General features: G+C 42.2%; 1 protein-coding gene across 5 annotated transcripts in view; it reads left to right on the top strand.

Moving 5' to 3' along the window:
* Positions 1–1,736: 1,736 nt before the first annotated feature.
* The window catches only part of LOC307043194 (ankyrin-3-like), a 96,993-nt gene continuing 76,650 nt past the window's right edge, over positions 1,737–22,079 (top strand). For 3 of the 5 annotated variants that reach the window (XM_079687499.1, XM_079687500.1, XM_079687501.1), the window contains exon 1: positions 1,763–2,158. In XM_079687499.1, the coding sequence (XP_079543625.1) occupies positions 2,036–2,158 (123 nt within the window). In that variant the 5' untranslated portion in view covers positions 1,763–2,035. Of the gene's footprint in view, positions 2,159–22,079 lie in introns of all 5 variants that reach the window. The other 2 variants (XM_079687502.1, XR_013809296.1) reach the window with 2 other exon arrangements.

Raw genomic sequence — 22,079 nt, forward strand, 5'->3', positions numbered from 1 at the left:
CAGGCTCATAGGTGCCTCTGACACGCAGGCAGGCTGGGAGAGAAAAATAAAGATGGCCGCTGCGTGCTCCGTCTGTCTCCATGCTGCCATGTGTGACGTGAGCACGGCTGATGTGAAGGGCATCCTTAAATGAGACGTCTTGTGTTTCTCCTTCCTCCTCTCGTCATCACAGAAACCAAACCTTTTGTCTCTCCCTCTCTCTGTAGATCTTCACCTGTTTCTCCCTCCTCTTCCTCCTCCTCATTTTTCCACAAAGACTCGAGTAATTTGGTGAAACAAAAGCTTCACTGGTCCTGTTTGACCTCTCCATCGTGGTGTCAATGGACCCAGATGTTGGGAACACCACCACAGAAGCACAGTGTGGACTCAGGGAACTAGGCATATATCTCGTAAATTAAAAAGAGCTGTCCTGTCTTTAAATCATTAATTAATTAATTATTAAATTCCTAATTTGGATCATTTGTTGCCTGGTCTGTTTGTTCACTTGGTTGTTTTTTGGTTTGGTTTCCCATTTATTTATTCTTTTCATTCATTCATTTTCAGGTGTGAGCATCTGAATAAGCAGAAGCACGTTGTCAAATTAAACTGGTAATAATGAATATTATCGCGCTACCACTTCCTTTCTTTGTGTGTGTGTGTGTGTGTGTGTGTGTGTGTGTGTGTGTGTGTGTGTGTGTGTGTGTGTGTGTGTGTGTGTGTGTGTGTGTGTGTGTGTGTGTGTGTGTGTGTGTGTGTGTGTGTGTGTGTGTGTGTGTGTGTGTGTGTGTGTGTGTGTGTGTGTGTGTGTGTGTGTGTGTGTGTGTGAGATATTCGTGTGAATTCGCCATCAGGACCGTCCAATCAATCCTCCATCCCCTCTTCGTCTTTACCTGTGTCCTTTGCATGTTTCTCCCCATCCCAGTCATGTCACTTGGCCACCACCAGCTGGTAACCTGTGTGTGTGATAGTACATAGGTGGGGGGTTTAAACACCTACACACACACACACACACACACACACACACACACACACACACACACACACACACACACACACACACACACACACACACACACACACCTTCTGCTGTTGCTCCCCACTATTTCCTTCCTTGCTTCATTCATGCCTTCACATACACAATTTCTATTTTTCTCACACACACACACACACACACACACACACACACACACACACACACACACACACACACACACACACACACACACACACACACACACACACACACACACACACACACACACACACAATTTATCTTGTTCTCACTCACACACACACACACACACACACACACACACACACACACACACACACACACACACACACACACACACACACACACACACACACACACACACACACACACACACACACACACACACACACGTGTCTGCATGGTGGAGCACCAGGCGAGGAGCAGCAGCAGGAACCAGAGCAGAGAGAGAGAGAGAGAGAGAGGAGGAGACAGAGAAACATTTAGGAGGACGGACTGAAACAGAGCGTGGTTGCCGTAGTAACAGCTCCCCTCCCTCCCCCTCCATTCTCTCCCATTCTCTCCCTCTCTCTCCCTCTCTCTCCTCCCTCCACCTCTGTGCTGGTGATGCTCGTGTCTCTTTTCTCTCCATCCGGTTTGTCCTCACCTCTCCTGGACGCGCTCCTCTCACACTGCCAGCGGATGACACTAGAGGAGGAGGAGGAGAAGGAGGAGATGAGGAGAAGCTGCTGTCTCCACTCTTCCGGCTTAACATCACTTTAAAAAAAAAAAAAGAATTAAAAAGAAGAAGAAGAAGAGAGGAAAAGCAGAACAGAGAAACAACCAAAAGGATATACATACCAATGTAAAAGATACCCTACTCTTCTCCATTCCCCTTCTCAAGGAGGGCATTTTTCTTCCCTTTCCCCCCCTTTCCTTTTCTACCCAAATTTTTACCTCTGAGATCCCGGTTTTGTCAATTAGAGCCTCTGAACTTCTCTGGGATTTCAGTTGAGGCACGCGTGTGTGGTGTGTGGTGCGCCTTCATATTTTTGATTGCCTATCATGGCTCACGCGGCCTCTCAATTGAAGAAGAATCGGGGGGAAGTGGATGTGAATGCATTAGAGGACGAGAAGGAGAAGCGGAAGAAGATCAGGAGAGCAGCGTCCCGGGAACAAAAGAGAAAGGTAACGGACGAGGGCTGGCTGGTGGCTTCATCTGCTCCGCTAGCAGCATTGGAGCGTGACTGTGTGTGTGTGTGTGTGTGTGTGTGTGTTACATCTCCCTCAGCTTCACTACCTACATCTAATGAGCTCAGAGGTTGCCTTGTCACACAAACATACATTCGTGTACCTTTTTAAATCTGCGTATAAGTCACGTGGAGTCTCTTCTTTCTTCTGACTCCGGTCCGTCTTAGAGAGCGTCTTTGACCTTGTGTAGTGAGTGTGTGTGTTCCTGTGGTTCCTCATGTGGAAGTCTCTGTGTTTATGTTGGTATGCGTGCAAGGTGTGCGGATAATGTTTGTGAGTGAGTGTATTCCTACACGTGATCGCTCAAAGTCAACAACACTTCAACCTGTTTGTGCGTGGCGATCGTATGGCTCTTTGACTGTAGATGTGTGGATGGTGATCGAACACCTGGAGGGATTTGCTTGACTTCCAACGTTCCCCATAACTGTCCATCTTTAGTAAAACTACGTCACAGGGGGCTCCCTTTAAACATGTGCACATTTGTTTTAATGAGGTAGCAACTTGTTTTATTATCCTGTGCAAAAACGATGTGTTAATCAATGCTTTCTCGGCAGAAATGTAACTTTTATGCTCAGAGTTGTGTGCAAGGTTTTCACTTGTTTATAAAATGAGGACACGGGAAATACACAAGCTGAGATGCTTAAAAAAACAGATTCATCAAAGTCTTTTTTACTAAATCATGGTTTTGTATTGGTGTGTGTGTGTGTGTGTGTGTGTGTGTGTGTGTGTGTGTGTGTGTGTGTGTGTGTGTGTGTGTGTGTGTGTGTGTGTGTGTGTGTGTGTGTGTGTGTGTGTGTGTGTGTGTGTGTGTGTGTGTGTGTGTGTGTGTGTGTGTGTGTGTGTGTGTGTCTGTGTCTGTGTCTGTGTCTGTGTGTCTGTGTGTATGCTTAGATGCACAGACAGCCATGTATAATGCATATTGCATACAAGAGTGATTTATTGATGACCAAGCTTTTCATATGATGAAGGTGGAAGTGAAATGCACGTGGGTCCCTGTCCTCTTCCTGCTCTCTTACATGTCAGCTGGCAGAGAACACTGTTTCAATGTCAGCTTTTAACTTTGGACAGGCTAGTGGGAGAATCTCATGCCAAATAAAATATTATTTAATAAGATTATAGCTCCTACTAATGGAAACAGAAACAAATGTTTACTTGTCCTCTGTCCACAGTTCACTGTATTAAAATGAATTCTCCAGTACCGGGACCGTTCCATAGTTTAGAGAGAGTATTTATTGCTTTCTGAGTATTGACTGTGAGGAGATTTGACCGTGAGAGATCTGTTCAATAACAGCGACATTTACTGAACTTTGCGCCCATGAGTGCCTGGTTTTGAATTATGCTGCTGGTAATGTTATTTGACCTCAGCATAAACAAGAAGCGTGCCATCATGGGCTTATCTTTCGAAACCAAAAGAGGAAAGGATTCAAAAGGTCAAGTGTGGATCTACTTCTAATCCAACTTTTGAAAATGCGTACATGCAGAAAAGTGCATATTCCCTCTCGTCTGTGTTTGTGTGTGAAAATGATGTGTGTCTGATTTGTATAGGAGATGTATAGTCCCCATGAAGGGTCGTGTTTCATAGAAGAGAACAGGAGACAGAGATGATGAGGAGAGCAGAGGGCTGTATTGATTGGATTGAGCACAGCACCATCCATGAGGATAATAAACTGTCCCTCCTCACCTCGTCCTGCCCTGCGTCCTTCCCTCTGTCCTCACATATCTACACTTCTCTCCCTCAATCTCTCCTTTGTCTCTTTTTATCCCTCGTTTTTGAAGTGTCTTTTTTCTTGACTTGTCGCTCGGTGTCTCTCTTTGGGTTTTTATTGATATGAGTGTCACACTGTTGTTTGGCTGACGCTGCTACAAAACAAAGTCAAACGCTGAAGTTAATGTGTTTGAGGGGTGTGAACTTTAGCCAATCGCTGTCGGTCAATCTCTCTCCTCACACACATACAGATACGCAGTAGTGGCTTTGTTCTTTGGCCGCCCTTGCTTGTGCATCAGTGACACATGTAGAAATAATAAATATAGTGGTATAATGAGATGGAAGGACATGAGAGTCGAGGTTACATTGTCAGTTTCCCTCCAATATTCTTTATGTGCACTGATACGGCTGTCTTGGTGCACATTGTGCAACATTGTGCTTTGACTCACACATTCCACAGCTCTACACATGCTATATTTAGATGGTGGAGCTGCAGGTGCAATACAGTTTGTAAATGCAGAGATGTGCATCTTGCCATTCATTTGGTTTACAGATCAACTATCAGATTGTACAACTGTAAAATGTTACACATTGCATCGTGGGTTCGTAATTTCAAAGGAGTGTTTATATTTGTTGTTTCAAGGCACTATAAAGTGAATAAAACCAACATTTACACACTCAAATAAAATGGTGGAGGGTTACACAGTAGACAGGGAGTACATTTGGAGACATTGATAGTAACTGACTATTAAACATTCAGAAATAGATGAGTGTGAGGGAGATAGTTGGGCATGAGGCCTGCTGCTTTTATCAGACATCACTCAGCTCAGTGTAGGACTAATGGAGAGCAGGGTGTCCGCCTGTCCGGGGAGGGATGCAACTCTGGGTAGCGTGTGATGTGTTTTGTTAGGAGAGCAGCACAGAGGGAGATACAGTCCCTAGCATAAGCACCCTGGGAATAGTGGGTTGGTAACCTCAGAGAGAGCGCACATATGTATCTGTGTGTGTGTTTGTATGAAGGCTGGAATCAATTTGTATGTGTTTTCTGAGAGAGATTTTGTGAAAACTCCGCAGTGGTCACTTGAACGGGAAACCCCTGTTACAGTGTTACATAAATTCTCCAAGCTGCTTTACTTCTAATGACATTATGTAGAGCCAGGAGCCCCCAATGGATTCCCTGCTAGAGAGAGAGAGAGAGAGAGAGGGAGAGAGAGAGCTAAGTAAAGCATAGGCTTCCTACTGCTGGGTCCCAGTTTTACACTGCGCTCCGGTACACAGTGAGCGCTGGTTCAGTACCTATTGTTCCTCTCATAGGGCTTATATGGGTCATGCACAAGCTTTTTCTTCTCACAGGCTTATTCTACGGTCACATCTAAAAGGGTTTCATCTTCAGAGTAAGCCTGTTTATCATCTGTTGTCCACCTTGACTGCTTTATTCTCAAATTCTGCCCTTTTTTTTTAATTGGAAGCTTAAAAAAACAACAACCTTAGAACGATTAGGCGAAATTCAAACCACTTCATTGTAAATTCAAAAGATCACTGGCACATCCCGCTCATGAGTGGTGAATGTCATCATCATTTATCGCCATCATCACTGCTCATTAGTCCGAACCCGGATCACAGAAGGGAATCTAAAGCGGGACTTTGAAATGACTGCTGGAAGGGGAATGGCGGTGTTGAAATTGGATTTCAGCCTTGTGCTAAAGCCCATGGCAACAATGGGGAAGCTCGGCCCCAAAGGGAAAAGTGAACCTTGGGGAAAAGAGCCATAAGGCTGCGGGCGGGCGGGTGGGCAGGAAGAGAAACAACATAATATCAATATACATTTGAATAGATTCCTCTACTATATTTCTTTTTTTCTGTGCCATTTCATTCCTTCATTTCTGGTTCGGCTTAAACAAAGCCGGCACGCGTGTTGCTTCCCTCCTCCTTCCCCTCCTCCCCTCCCCTACTAGCCCATAAAAGATGGAGGTTAATGAATTTGGCGCTCATGCATGCCTGAGCTAATTACATTGGCTTTGGGAACCCCTCCCATTATTAAAAAATGTTTTCACCATCAAGATGGCCACCGGCTGGACGGCCGATCAGCGCGACTTTGAGGAGGCTGCCAAGCTTCTGTTTGTGGGAATAATGACAAATGATGAAGACGATATGGCTTTCTTATTTACTCAGTGGGAATATGGTGTATGAGATTCAGTTAGTTATCATTATCAACTGAGGGGTGTTTTTTCTAGTTGGTATGCTTTGACAGATACAATTCAGTAAGATTGATTTAATGCCCAATATCACACATTTGTCTCAAGGGAGCTCAGCGAGATAAAAAAATAATGAAGTAAATCTCTATTCCATTTTAACGCTAGAACCGGCAGAGGTTTTTGTATACCTAAAACCGCCACCGGGTCAATTTGACCCGCTATTAGAATGCATTGATTTTCAAGGTAAACATTTTCTTTTATTGAATAGTGAGCTTTGATCGCACAGGGATGAAACGTATACCAATAGAATCTGCGGACTCTCAGCTTTTCATATGATATACAGGGCTCGACATTATAAATGGCCCGCTGGCCCGGAAGCACTATTTAGGAAATCAAACCAACATTCTGATCTGCAATGTTTCGGTCCATTTACATCCAGTAACTATCATTAATACTTTCAAGTGTTGGCAGAGAAGAAGAGTTAGTTCACCAAATCTGAAATCTTCTTTATCACCAAATGCAAATATTTTTCCGCCGCCCCTTTACTCACATAAAATGAAAGTGAATGGAAGCCATGGGCTAATAAAGTGCCGTTTCTTCACAATAAAAGCCCCCACTAGCAAAAGCACGTGGCTTTGATTGTGACGCAGCAACAGGAAACAAGAGATTACAGTTGTTAGCTCTGACCACCATTTGTTGATTGATCTTGAACCCAGGTCCACAAAACGGATTAATCAAACCTAAATCTCGACTCTTCATATTATGTAGCTATTTCAGATTATTCACGCATTCAAATTCACATACGCACTATTTAAAACAAGTTACCCTGTCCATTTTAATCCCCACTCTTGTACCGAACATGGCCTGAAACGTGCAGATGTGCGACACAGCGCCCTCACTCTGCTCTATGCTGCTGCTATTGTTCTACATTAGCTTCAGTCTCTAAGGGGGAATGAGAGCATGTAATAAGGATTGTTCTAATTATTGATCGAACACTTCAAGGGGTCCTCACCAAGGGCTACTGCTTGGGGATGGTGTGTGTGTGTGTGTGTGTGTGTGTGTGTGTGTGTGTGTGTGTGTGTGTGTGTGTGTGTGTGTGTGTGTGTGTGTGTGTGTGTGTGTGTGTGTGTGTGTGTGTGTGTGTGTGTGTGTGTGTGTGTGTGTGTGTGTGTGTGTGTGTGTGTGTGTGTGTGTGTGTGTGTGTGTGTGTGTGTGTGTGTGTGTGTGTGTGTGTGTGTGTGTGTGTGTGTGATGGGATTTCTTAGGAAGCCTTCGTAACTGGAGACCTGTGAGTGTGTGGTTTTGTTTGTCCTACCACTAGGGGAAGAAAAAAAATCAATGTTGTCAAGTTGTGGTTACTGGTCTGGTTCATCTCAGAGTCCATCTTCCTTTTGTTTGTACATCAGGTGTTTTACTGTGTGTTAAATCCTACATTTTGACATCCTTTTTCCAGTCACATAGGCGCTGGATAATGTGTGTGTGCATGAGAGAGTCAGAAGCAGTGAGAGAAAGAGCTGGAAGAAGAGAGAAAGAGATAAGGACTAATATGTGGAGAGAGAGAGCGTCGGTGTGAAAGAGAGGAGAGAGCGATAAGAAGAAATGGAGAGAATGACTGTATAGAGGAAGGAGAGGAGAGAGCATGGTCGTAAGCCTAAAGGTCATTTGAAGGTGAGTGGCGTCTTTCTTGCTGCTCTACAAATCCACATGCACACTCGCTCCTCCTTTATCCTTCTTGCTTTCTTTAATTGGAAACCACTGGACATGATTTACTATTTTACATTAAAATGTACTCTTTTAATGTTCATTGCTGAATGTTTAACGAGAGAACGGCGTACACAAAGAGTGTTTCACTGCTACAGGATTCTAGAGAGTGGTAAAAATCTATGGTGCTAAATGAATTATCCCAAACCGTAAAGGAGCGTTAAATCCTTCCATCCGAAAGTCTTTAAATATAGAGAAACAAAGTTAACCCTGTGCAGGAACATCATATCTGATGTTATATGATACACATGAATACAATGTTTGGTCTGCCTCTGAAAATATCTTGTTGATAATAGTTGCTTTCTTTAGTTTGTCTTTAGTTTGCATGTATCGGCAGCACGTACAGCGTTTACAATGCAAACTGCTGTGTTTTACAAATTATACGTGCATTTGTGATAAAAGTTTAATTAGATAAAAATAGAAGCAATTTGATGGCATCTCCTTGTGGATAAGAGATTTTAATGATCTAGCTTTTAATTGAGAAAATGATTAATCAAGGAATAATTGTCAGGACAATCAGCAATGAAAATAACTGTTGCAGCAATAAAAGCGAGGATCGATAGTGTTCATCAGTTTGAACAGAGGATATATTATGCATGTAAACCATTTATTGCTGTTTAATCACTGCAGTACAAATGAAGTGCGCATTCATCTTGGGGCTGCTCAATTAATCATATTTTAATCGCGATTACGATTATGGCTTGCAACGATTACGAAAACAACGTAATCGAAATAAAACGTTTTTTTTAAATTATTACTTTTTTTTTTTTTTTGGTTTTTCAGTTGAATTATACTTAAAGTTCAGGGTAATCAACTGTTAAAAACATACTGTTCACATTTTTTTTCTCCAATAAATGGATGTTTTCAAAGTCAATGAATAATCGCATTTAATAATCGCAATTACAATTATTGACCCAAATAATCGAGATTATGATTTTTGCCATAATCGAGCAGCCCTAATTCATCTGATGTTTGGTTCATTTTGTAAGCATCAGAAGCCCCACTCTCCAATAATGCTAGATGGTGTAAATTCCTCTCACTAGGATATAGAAATACATTTTTGCAGTTTGCATTGCTGGAAATGCAAGCCGGTGGCCGTCTGATGTCCTGTGCAGGATTGTGGTTCAAGTTTCATGCTAACACATATAGCTGCGGAATGAAATACAGTAAGGAGCAGATGTTTAGCTATAGTGTAACCGAAGCAACACCAAGTTCTACTAAACCGAAGGGCTTTCCTCTCTGAACAAGTGTAACAAAGACTTACCTCTCCATCATTCATCTCATTTAAATAGAACCAACTCACCTCTGAAGCTTAAGGGTGAGACGGAGAAGGAGTTTAGCGCAGTAAGAGCAGTTCACCGTGAGATTATTCACACGTAGTTAAAGGTACAGTAATGCTGCTTAATGATGTGATTACAGGGCTGAACGGTATGTAGGTGGGAGAGGAGAGGGGGGGGGAGACCAAGGACAGAGGAGTAGGAAAGAGGAGGAGATAAGGGAGCAGAGACTTGATGAGGCAAGGACAGAAAGAGAGGCCAAGAGGGGAGCAGGTGTGGGGGAGATGCAAAGGGGGGGAGGGGGAAGGGTGACTTTTTGAACACAGGGAGAGAAAGTAAGAGAGAAAGTAAGAGAGAACAGAGGCAAGAATAGAAAACTGGACATGAGGTGATGCCCACATTTTTGTCTGAAAGGCAGCTGAGGAAGACACACACACACACACACACACACACACACACACACACACACACACACACACACACACACACACACACACACACACACACACACACACACACACACACACACACACACACACACAGTGAATGATTATCTCTCTCTCTCTTTCGCCTACTGCTAAAAAAATGCCTGATTGTTCTTGCTACCGAAAGATTCTTGCTCTACATTCGATGCCCAAGTCTGTCTCTGGTCATTCACTACTCACTGTTCACTGAAGCAGCAGTGTGTGTGTGTGTGTGTGTGTGTGTGTGTGTGTGTGTGTGTGTGTGTGTGTGTGTGTGTGTGTGTGTGTGTGTGTGTGTGTGTGTGTGTGTGTGTGTGTGTGTGTGTGTGTGTGTGTGTGTGTGTGTGTGTGTGTGTGTGTGTGTGTGTGTGTGTGTGTGTGTGTGTGTGTGTGTGTGTGTGTGTGTGTGTGTGAGAGAGTGTGTGAGACACCCCCACTCCTACAACCTCACACTCATTAATCCCCTACTGTGCATCAACGCCAGACCTCTTCCATCAGGCTCTTAAATGCGCCAAATGGTGTGTCTCAAGCGTGTGTGTGTGTGTGTGTGCATTTATGCATATATGGCAGGTGCTTCTCATACACTCACAGATAAAGCTTATCCAATTGAAATGGTGCTGTCTTGCTCCCTCTCTCGCACACACACACACCACTCCGTTCACCCTTGGGACTCACGCCTGTACGATTTGATAATTACTTTCTTTTGCTCGCCCCCACCTCCACCTCCACCACAACGTTGTCTCCCTGTCCTCCACTTAACCACCTGCCACTCCGCCATCACGTGCAGCGATAACTAGAATTGCACAGTCATCATTTTTTGTGGTCTGGCTTAACTTTGCCTAAGAGCCCCCAGCAATGGCAAGTCCAAATTAGTTCTAAAGGATTCACTTCATATGAGTCAGATTTTGCGTAACATTATGTCTCAGATTTGATAATTTCTCCGTCACCATCTCAGGATCTGTCACCCAGTCTTCTCACATTTTCTCCCCCAGAAAAAAGCCTCTGTCCCTGGGCAAGGGCAGCAGAGTGTGGTCCCGGCCTTGTGGCTGTGGAGCTGAGGAAATGGGCTGTGTTGGGACAGATCGATGGTAATCACACCTCCTCACAGCTAGCCCTCTCGCATGGGGGGAGGGAGGGAGGGAGAGGAGGGACGGAGGGAGGGAGAGGACGGAAGGGGGGGGGATGTGGCAGCAGGGAGGGGGGGGGGTGTATTCAGGGCTCCCTTGGGAACACAATAAAACGCCTAGATTCATGATTAGAGGAAAAAATGTACACCCCACCCCCGTCCCCTCTGTCTCATCAAACCAACTCCTAAACAAGGATGCACGCTTCTGTCTAAATATCATCGAACCTGAATGTGTTTTATATGAATGATGTGTACACTCCATCCATCCATCCATCCATACCTTTAATCTTTATTTTCGCTATAAAGTATTAAGCCGTTATTGTCCTAGTGTGCTGTATCTCTTCTTTTCTGTGTATTATTACTCTCCGAAGTACAATAAACTCCATACAATGTCCGGCTAATAGTCTCAGCTACAACACCGGCTCTTAACACCACTTTCTCCTATCACATAGACCATATTTTAGCTTTTGGGCCTGAGGGAAAGACTCCATTGCACCTTAAAGGAGGTAATTTAGTGTGAAAAGGTTGCAGTCTTTATAGCAGTGTAATCTCAGCATGGAAAGTCAATATTTCCACAGTGTGTGTGTGGCCTTGGGTGTACTGTGCCGTATGAAGGGAGGTAAACCACAGAGTGAAATGGTCGCTTTTGTCATCTCCTGGCTAGTAGTGTATGTCTTTAAAGCAAGCCTGTGCAAAACGCTGTAATAGAATGCCTGCTGATAGGGAAAGGTTGATTGTAGCTCCAAGGTGCGATTGGTATTCTTTTGACTTGTTATGTGTCAGCTCACTGGGAAAAAAGACCTTTAGTAGTAGAACAGAATACACAGACACACTAGAGAGATATTTGGCTGCTTTTCTAGTGTTTTTGCTAACAGTTGTTTGGACAGCCAGAATAGGAGCAAAGCATTCTGTCTACTTATTGTCTCATACTGAATTATTCACGAGCAGCTTGGCCAAACATGTTTGTCGTCAGTGTACACTTAGAGCATATTGTGGGATGGAAGTGTATTAAATCATCCTTGTAAAGACTCTCTTCACTGAAAGATGACTTAAAGCATGACCTGGTTCACCAACGACTCTCTGTGTGGTGGATTTAGAAAGGTCAGAGAGGATTCCTGCCGTGGTTTGACCGAATCGCAGTATCAAATTGGACTCTGTTGGAAATTCAAGGATGAGGCTGGGGACAGGGCAGAGTGGTGATTTATATCATGCCTATATTTGTGCTCCCCCCTAAATGTCCTCGGTTTTACTGCTGCGTTTTTCCTCTTTTAGATTTTCTTTACTGCTGTCCTCCTCTCTTGCCCTGGTTGTTTCTGAGTGAAGCCAGAGAAGAGAAATCAATGCCTGGAGTTGTTAGCAAAGAATAGTGCCTCTATTCTGCTCTGTGTCCTAACCTTCATATCTTTCACCTATCTGGTACCAACATTATACCGTCATCATCACCTTCATTTGCTTCAATGATGAGTTGTAATGAGGCCATTCATAACAGTAAACAGCTGTTTTCTTACTTTAATGTGACCTTTGAGTTGATTTTAAGCATAATTAAAACAAATGTTGGTGTACCATGTGAGTTTACATTTAAGGCTTGACTATTGAGTACAGCACTATAGGCGTTTTGTTCTTCTTTCGGTGTGTAGTTATACTGGATGTACTGATTTATAAGAAGGTCTGTTTATCATTTTATTACAGTAAAGGGTTGGTGCTAAGAGGGGTTATTGTCTGTTCATGTTGTGATTCGAGTTTAACTCCAGGTAGGGACAGGTATTCAGGATGGATGCTGCGCTCTGGCTCTAGGGGCCCCACGAGCACTCTGCTCCTGCCACAAATCCATCACTGATACTGTTCAGCAAGGGCAAAAACACAGAGGATAGGAGAGGAGAGGAGGAGAGGAGATAGGAGAGGGAAACCAAAAGCAAATAGTAAGGAACAAGTTAAGGTTAAGATGTTATAAGATGTGATTGGTTAAATGTGACCTATCGTGCAAAATGCACTTTTGTACGTCTTTTATACATGAATATGTGTCCCCGGTGTTCCAGGGAACTCACCAAGTGTCAGAAAACACAACCCTCTCTATTTTCCTCCATACCCAAATCTCTTAAAAAGGGGCTGCAACGGATCTGATACAGACTGATCCAGATTTGAACACTTCTATGACGTCACAGAAGTGGCGCTACGGCTATTGGGCCAACTCCACCAATCAGGAGGAGACAGCCACGGACATTGCCGTTGGAAAGCGCTGGAGACGCTGTAGTACATATGCCAGGCCTGTAGATGGTGCTGTTCTCACAGAATCAGCCCATGAAAAGACAGTGTTAAATTGAGCGAAATGAGGAATGGCTAAAATGCATGATCTGTTTGGTATTTTGAGAAATAAAAAGTATAAATATGCCTTATATAGGTATGGTCCTACACTATATTATTCAAATATAGCATGATAGGTCCACTTTAAATAAGAAAAGCTGGAATTAGAAAGAAACAGAATAAGAAAATACAATTTCAGCAGCTGTTCTAATAATTGATTAAATTTTTCTTTTGTTATGCAAAATTACCAACCATAACCAGTTTAAGCTTTTCAGTTGCTGTTTAATATAATGATGAGCTAATTATCTTTGGATTTTGGACATCACATCGGGCTTTGTAGGAATCTGTAATAGTTATGTTATGTTGGCTTTTATCAAGTCAGTTAATGGATAAGTTTATTATATATTTTAAGCAAAAATGTCAAGATATTCACTGGGTCTTACTTCATGAGTGTGAATATTAGCTGGCTATAATAGTCCTGTATGATTACAAATATATATATGTTTGTTTTTGGACCATTGGTTAGACACAACAAGTAATCTAAATAAGTCCTCCTAGACTTTCACACATTCTGATAGACGTGTTTTTACAACAATCAAGAAAATAAAGTAATTACGAATATAATTGTTTGTTGCAATCTGGGAGGGAAATCTTTCCTGTTGCTGGAAAAAGAGGGCTGTGTCACCACTGAAACGCTGCTAATGTTAAAGATGAAGCCAGGATGAAGGTGGTTATTGTTCTGATGATGATGACGACGGTTTAACTTCATCTTTGCTGTATTAGCTTTCACCTCGCAGTCATTTCATTACCAACATTCATCCAGCTCCCTCAGACATAACCGAGCCATGGTCATTCATCTGATTCCCCATGTGATTAATAATTCTTCTACACCCTCACTTAGCAGACAGCTGGCATATTATCTGTCTTCCTCTTCGGGCAGTTCTTCATCCTCTCTTTGGTTGCTTTCACAAACACCCGTCATGATGAAAATAGAAAAGCCCTACAGCCACTTCTAGCAGCTTCCTTGATTATGTGTAATGCCACGTTGAAGGTCTCACTCTGGGTATTTTTGTTCATCTGAACTTAGAGAAGCCTCCCTCTGTGCTCTGTCTCATCCTTGTTTCATCATAAATATATAGTAGTAGTATGATCCCGCCTACCTGGAGGGAAGTGAGTGAGTAACGAAGGCTGAACCTTCAGTGACAGTTGCTTGTAAACGGGTCATTATTGTAGAGTGAAAAGTCTCCTAAAGCAGCTTTTCATTTTGAGGTTAAACCCAACTTTATAAGAACCTGTTGTAAAGTATAATGTTATCTCTTCATAATCGTGCTGGTATTATAGCTGTGCTGAAGCATTACTTAAGTGATTATTACCCTGGGCAGTAAGTTAATCAGCCAAACTCACGGCAATTGAATGAATAGTTGAAGTCATTAATCAGGCAGGAATATTAAACACGTTCTGCTCTCTGCTTCTCAAATGTGAGGATTTTCTGGTTCTCTCTATTTTATATTTTTATAAAATGTATATGATCTGGTTTTGGAACGACTATGATCTTATTATGAAGATATAGTATTGGCCAGTTGTGACACATCTGTATCAAATTCCTTTTTCTTCCTTTAATGTCATGATCAAATTCACAGTTTTTTCAAAAGTGACATCCATTTACTCATGGCTTCTGTGCCAATGCCATACGGATGTATTACTTTTCTTTCCACTTATTGCAGAAAAGCCATCTCTACTGTTATTTTGATGGCCCTATGTCAGGTGGAGGCAAAAAGTACAATGCTTTTCAGAATGACTGGTTCGTAAAGGAAAACTACTTCAACTAGATAACATGTAAATTGTGCCGTATTTATTTTTATGTAACAATCAGTCATATCGGCAAATTGGAGAAGTGTTCATTTTCTAGCCAATGTCAATATTTATTCCTGGCATTTTATAGGCTGAACAGTTTAATCCATCAAAAAAGAAAATCCCATAACTCCATAATGAAGGTTTTATTAGTTTTGGTGCTATATCAAAGTCTTCAATCCTACAGGTCACAAGGAAATTACTCTTTTTTTTCAGTACCTGCTACATTTCTCTCTCTATCTAATCGCACACTTTGCTATCTGTCAGCATGAAGCCTTGATCTGATGCACCGGGACGCAGCAATGTGAGTCAGGTTGTTGTTAGTGTTGCTGCTGACTGGGTTGCTGTCACTGTGTGTGTGTGTGTGTGTTTGCGTGCACGTGCATTTGTGTTTGCGCGTGTGCGTGTGTTGCTGACCGGGATGCTGTCAGCTGTGTGTCAGCCATCTTGACACCTACTATGCACTTTTAACTTTTCTGGGACCTTCCCCTCCTGACAGCCAAATGGTGCAGCTGCTCAGAAAAACATAGACACACACACACACACACACACGCACACACACACACACACACACACACACACACACACACACACACACACACGCACACACACACACACACGCACACACACACACAAAGACAAGTTGCTGAAGTGACCAATTAGAGGGAGTGTTGGATCTAAGCAGAAATGACAGAGAGACAACAGAAACAGAAAAAGGCTGTGCTTGTTATTCCTCTCAAAGGGTCAGCATGACTTTTTTTATCATTTAAGTCTTAACTTTTACAATTTGCTGGTGCTTATGAGGAAATATTTTGATAACAATAGATTTCGGATATATTTTATTAGACTGTGGTGACAGTCTGACTTAGTCAAATGGCTGTAAAGAGTATACTGTATCATATTATGATGTGTTGGCAGAATGGAGATTCAAACGTTTTTTCAATGTCACTATGACGCCCAATGATGTTATGAGAAGAGCTAAGATGATTGCATATGTAGGGGAGGGGGGGGGGGGGTAGAGAAATGCATATTTATTTGTATAAATATGTGTAGATTTTTTTGCGTAAATATGAAGTATGTACTCAGGGTGTCCGTGGGGTCTTAAAAACTATTAAAAGTTGATAAATCAATTTAGCGAAAATTAAGGCCATTAAAAAGTATTACCGGTACAAAGTATTAAACGGAATTTTCCAAGATATTAAATGTTGTAGCTTGTTTTCAATAAGTACATAAATTGTCCAAAGAGGTTGTATTCTACAGTCTGCCTGAATGTAATCATTGCGTAGGTGTGTAGTGTGATTCTGTGTAGTTTATTTATGGCATCCCGTTGGATTTGACGTCATCTGAACAGGACGTCGCACGCTCACTGCTTGATAGCGCGCGAAGGTCCGTTTACGCCGGTTGTTGAACAACATCGTTATGGGGAAATGCAAGTTTGCGTCCAAATGGTTGGAAGATAAGGAGGAAGGACCAATCAAGGATCAATACTGTAGTAAATGTGAGGTAAAGTGTGTCGCCAATGTAACCGGTTAAAACTCAAAGTGGCGATGAGGTCTTAAAGTGTGTGGAAAGGGTCTTAAAAAAAGTCTTAAAAGGTTTTACATTTGACTTCAGGATCCCTGCATATACCCTGGTACTGTACGGTTTTGCATGAGAGTGACTATACTGATGTGACGTTTAATTGAGTTGTTGTTGACACTGCCCATCCTCAAAGTGTACCCATACTGCCCTTAAAGTGCTGAAATAACCTGAGTTTGTTCCTATTCCAAGTTGTTTCTTCCTCTAGTGAGGGCACATACAAGGCTTTCAATCCTAATTTTAACCTTGAAATTATCAACATAAAATGTGTCACAAATATGTCACTTACGTAGGTCTATTCAATTCCTTGAGTAATAATATCTTTGCCAGAGTTTGTCTTACGTTTTTTAATCCTTAGTTCTTCTGATAACAAGTTTTGTCGGGCAGTCAAAAAAAGAGATAAGAGAAAAAAAGAAACATTAAGTACAAAAAAAGAGATAAGAGAAGACTGCTGAAGAGGATTGGGTGAAATTAAGTTTGGCAGATCAGAATCCACCTTAGTGAAGACTGAGAGCAGAGACAGAACGCTGCAGAGATGTGTGTGTGTGTGTGTGTGTGTGTGTGTGTGTGTGTGTGTGTGTGTGTGTGTGTGTGTGTGTGTGTGTGTGTGTGTGTGTGTGTGTGTGTGTGTGTGTGTGTGTGTGTGTGTGTGTGTGTGTGTGTGTGTGTGTGTGTGTGTGTGTGTGTGTGTGTGTGTGTGTGTGTGTGTGTGTGTGTGTGTGTGTGTGTGTGTGTGTGTGTGTGTGTGTGACAAAGTGTGTGTGCTGCCCTGTTGGCTGCTATACACAAGCTAACTGACTGTACCCATCAGTCAAGGTTGTGTCTTATTATAGGTCATTAGTCTCTCTGCTCAGCTGCGACCTTGACGCTACCTGCTAGAGCATGTATCATTGTGTGTGTGTGTGTGTGTGTGTGTGTGTGTGTGTGTGTGTGTGTGTGTGTGTGTGTGTGTGTGTGTGTGTGTGTGTGTTTGCGCACTTAGTGTAATGCAGTGCACAAAATGTGTGTTCAAGACTGCTTACTGTATGTGTACGTGTTGTTTTTGTAAGTGTGTGTGAGGGCACACGTGGCAGCAGCCCTGATGAGCAGTCAGCTCTGGCTGTGTGTGATGGATGGATGGACACGGGGGGTCAGAGGGGGTCAACTCACCCGCCTTCGTGCAGAGGGGGGCGGGGAAGCCTCACAAGGATATCTGTCACAGATTTGAGTGCTACAGGACTGAGGCTGGCCCAAAGTAAAAGTGCTGCCACCCACAATAAAAAAATGTCTGCTGTGCAGGACAATGCGCCCACCTGCCAGCACTCATTTTCTCCTTGTTGCTTTTTACCCACTCTGACAGTTACACAGCGATATGCAATCTACAGTTCATCATCACGTTCTCACCCACATTCACCTCTATCAGGGAGGTAATGTTTTCGTGTTGGTTTGTTTGTCAGTAGTATCATAGGAAATCTGTTTGGCCAATTTTTATTAAACTTCCAGAGGTGTGTAGCATGGGCTAAATATGCCCCTTCAATTCTGTAGAGGATCCAACTCACTGGGCACATACACACATTACATTTCCCTTATGGAAATGGTCTTGGCGGAGGTCTGTGTTCTACAAGTGCCCTCTAGTTGTGTATTTATTAAATGAATAGTTCAATACTCAGTCAACACTGTTTCCCGTATTCAGGCAATAAATAGTCTGCCACATAATTGGTGTAAAACCACAATGTGTTATTTCTAGACTTTGATAATCGTACAGAGCTTTAGACGTTCTGATAGGAGGATGTTGCTACCTTTAAACTGCCAGGATAACAGTTTCCCCCTGCCTCCAGTCTTTCTGCTTTGCTAAAAAGCAAAAAAGCAGTGGCTTCATATTTACATACAAACATCATGCTTCTCATCTTACTCTCAGGACGAAAACAAATAAGCATATCTTCTTAAATGTTACACCTTTTATGACGTGTCTCTCCTCTTAAGTTGCTGTAAAACAACATCATATTTCATGGCTGAATAACAACTTCAAATAGATTTTCGTCCAGTGAGAGACTAATGTAGTTAGTCATTTTATTGGGTTCAGATTGATTGATTCTGTTTGGTTTGAGTGTTAGTATAACTCACTCATATAACAGTGGAAGCTCATTACAAAACATGGGATCTTATTGTGAACATGTATTTATCATACCAACGAGGATACACATTGCTTTAGTAAGACAATTGTGTTGTTGATTGGGTATAATTGCTCTTCCTGACATTTTCCCCTACCAGTTTCATTAGATGTTGTTATTATTAAGTACATCCTGCTTACTTGTAGTCTTCATTTGTTCAATGTGCTTGGTGAACTGTACAGCCTCAGACTGGGTAACAACCGTCAGCTGCACCTGTAGCCGGTTGGGTTTGACAGCTTGCATCCACTACATAAACTGCTGCTGTTCACGCCCACGTATCTGTGCAGTGTAAAGTCGAGGAACCACCAAATGTTGCCTGGCGTCATGCTCAAGCTGTTCTGCCGAATACTCATCCTTGTGTTGTGTGAATGTAAGTGAGCAGCCCTGCATATGAGCCCAGCAGTGTGAAAGTCTAGCTCAATGTATTACTGTATCCCAGTGTATCAGATATAGCTGAGTAAAATTAATCCACAGACGAGAAGAGGGAGAGACTTTCTGGATCATCATGTACCCCTGTTATCGATTTACTGTGTCCCATGTCCTGTGCTAAACACAGCCCAGTTGGTGGAGAGATATCCCTCACAAGTGTAGAGAGAGGGCAATAGAAAGCTTGTTTTATTCAACTGTTTATTTCATATGTTTTTACGTCACATGATCTGACTTTCAGTGTAGGTTCTTGGTTTGTTGCACTCTGCTGGTGTGATTAATCTAAATGAGTTGCTCTAAGCAGACAGACTTAATGGCCATTCCGCTGCTCACTCCCCTTAAATATATTGAAATGCTCCTTCAGGCCACGCTTGACCCGGTTGACCCTTTGAACTCTCGTGACCCCGGGGATTTATGTGTTGGTGTGGTCAGGGCATCTGTACTATGATATATGATTGCGATAAGGGACACATCTTTTACTTTTTGACTTAAAGAAAACTGAATAAGATTTTCAATATTAAAATAAAAGTCAGAAATATTTAGATTGAATTAAGTTGCTTTTTATTGCAGAATTAAGTACATGGTGATTGAGCCTATGGTCTGCTAATGATAGATGTGGAATATTGATATATTTGCAGTGTTCCGAACTTTGTGTCCGACAACATTCCCAAAGAAATGAAAATGTGTTATTTTACAGTCAAAATATATCTGTGGTTGCATCTTCACATCAAAGCATTTAACTGGCAACACGGGAAGACTTTTATTATAAAAGTAGTTCAAGGAAAGGCAAAGTGTGTGTCAACAAGCTTGACAATGACTGCTATCGTTTATCAAAAATGAAACCACGACCAAGCAAGACAAGTGGCATTTTTTGGCAGCGGATCAAGTTTGAAAAATATTGCTGGGAGAATTGAAACAGTCAGGAGCAGCCACAGTGAGCTGAGATCTGCTGCAGGCGACAGGCTGCACAACTTCTCAGTGAGCTACTGCTTCACCTACTTTCACTGTTCACAGAATGATGCTGTGGTAGAATAAAAACAGACCAGGACTGACATCTTGAGACACAGAATGTTGGAAAACAAGCAAGAGTTGTCCTACTTCTGGGACCTATATAGCATTTTCTGTCACATGCAGTAAAAAGGTTGTTGCCGAATCAACCAGGTATCTAAAGGATTGCCTCTTTTAGATTAGATTAGATTCCTTTATTGTCTCTACACAGAGTACAGTGAAATTCCAGGCATTCCCAATGGTGCAATCACACATAACAGACAGTATAACATCTGAAATATATGTCAAAATGTTGTTTTTCTATTAAAGAAATCCTGCAGTTACAGTGGTTCGTCTTTTGGGATATTGACCATTTTCATAGTAAACATTTTGCAGGTGAATTTCTTTACTCTCAACACTCACAATTGGCTGTCCTGTTGCTGTTAGTGCTGTTATTATGGTTAGGGTCTCCCCATTCAACAGCCTATTACTTTGTGTAGCCTGAGGGGCAGCTGGGTGTTTCAGCATTCAATAGCCTTCTCTTTGCCAATCAGGAACGCCAGACTCTGAAAGGCCACTACTCCAGTTCCGGAGGTTGTAATGTGTGATAACCTCTGTGTTTGTGTAGCAGGGTACACATATTTAGTATAAATGAAAGGTCAGCAGTTTTATTGGTGAACGTATATCCCCTTTCAGCCTAATACTTCCTGTACCTGTTCCTCCTCTGTCATCTTCCTCCCTATGTCTGGATGGAGCATTTGATCTGCGTCGTGTCAAAGGGTGATGGTGGTGGATTCGAATATTGTCCCATAATTATAACATCTGTGTGCGTGCATTAGTTGAGTTTAGGCCATTCTGTGCATGTTTGTGTCTGCCTGCTTGTGTGTGCTTGCTGTGTGGAGGCTGGGGGGGTTCAGGGGGGGGGACAGATGGCTCGTGGTCTGCTCTCGTCTGGTGATCTCTGGCTGCCAAAGATCAGGCGACAAACTGTTACAGCACTCGCGCTTCTTTCAGTCCTACTCTACAGACCAAAATAACACCTGTTTCTGTTTTAGAGGTAGATTTGATGGGCTATTCAAATGTTTATTATTGAACAGGAAATGAAATGTACAGATGATTTTGTTTTGTTACCTTTATCTGGTAATTTTCTTTGGTTGTTTGCTCTGGGTAATTCATTGTTTTAAGATGACAATATCATTTTTGGCTGGCAGAGAGAGTATTTATTTACCACCTGCATGACTTTACTTCAATCATCTATCAGGGGCATTTTCTGCAACTGCTTTTAAAGGCATCTTGAGCAAGTGTGTACTCCATGAAATCGTCAGTATGTTATACATTCTCTTTGTTAACATTTTAAAGTAAACTAAATAAGTTGGATTTGAACATGCTGGATACAGAATTTGTTTTCTCACTAGACAATGTCAAAGTTGTGCAGAAGTCTCTCAAATACAAATGAATAGAAACAGATAGCGATGGTGTTTTGCTCGATGTGAGAGCCTTGGGTTACATTTATATCTCTGCTTTGGTTGTTTTCTGTGATAATGTGGAAAAGCTTTCAGACTTGGCTTTTTCCTCTCCATAAAGAGACTCTCTGGCTGCTGTAAGGGTCTCAGCAGCTAAATGATTATCACACACACATACTGTACACAGCGGCAAACACACACACAAACACCTACTGTAAATACAGTGCAATAAATCTGGAAGGAAACTGTAGACAAAGAAAACATTGAAACGGGAAATTAAGACGGACTGGCAAATCATCACGAGAGATATACCTTCAAATTTGATTATAATTTAAAGGTAACCAACCGTGCCCTGTTGAATTTAGGAGCCAGATGGACATTCAGTCTCACTCTCCAACGTCGAAAGCCCTTACTGCTAAGTGATAACCCAGTGGAGCAGAGAGGGCACAAGGAAGGCCAGGAAAAGCTAAAGGAACTTGTTGAATTTGACATAGCGTAGCACAGTCTTTCCCCACACATGCAGGCATATCTTACACTGCACTGTAACTTGTATTCATGTATTTTGTCTTTTACT

The sequence above is a fragment of the Notothenia rossii genome (genome assembly GCF_949606895.1).
Source record: "Notothenia rossii genome assembly, chromosome: 6".
Taxonomy (NCBI): Eukaryota; Metazoa; Chordata; class Actinopteri; order Perciformes; family Nototheniidae; genus Notothenia; species Notothenia rossii.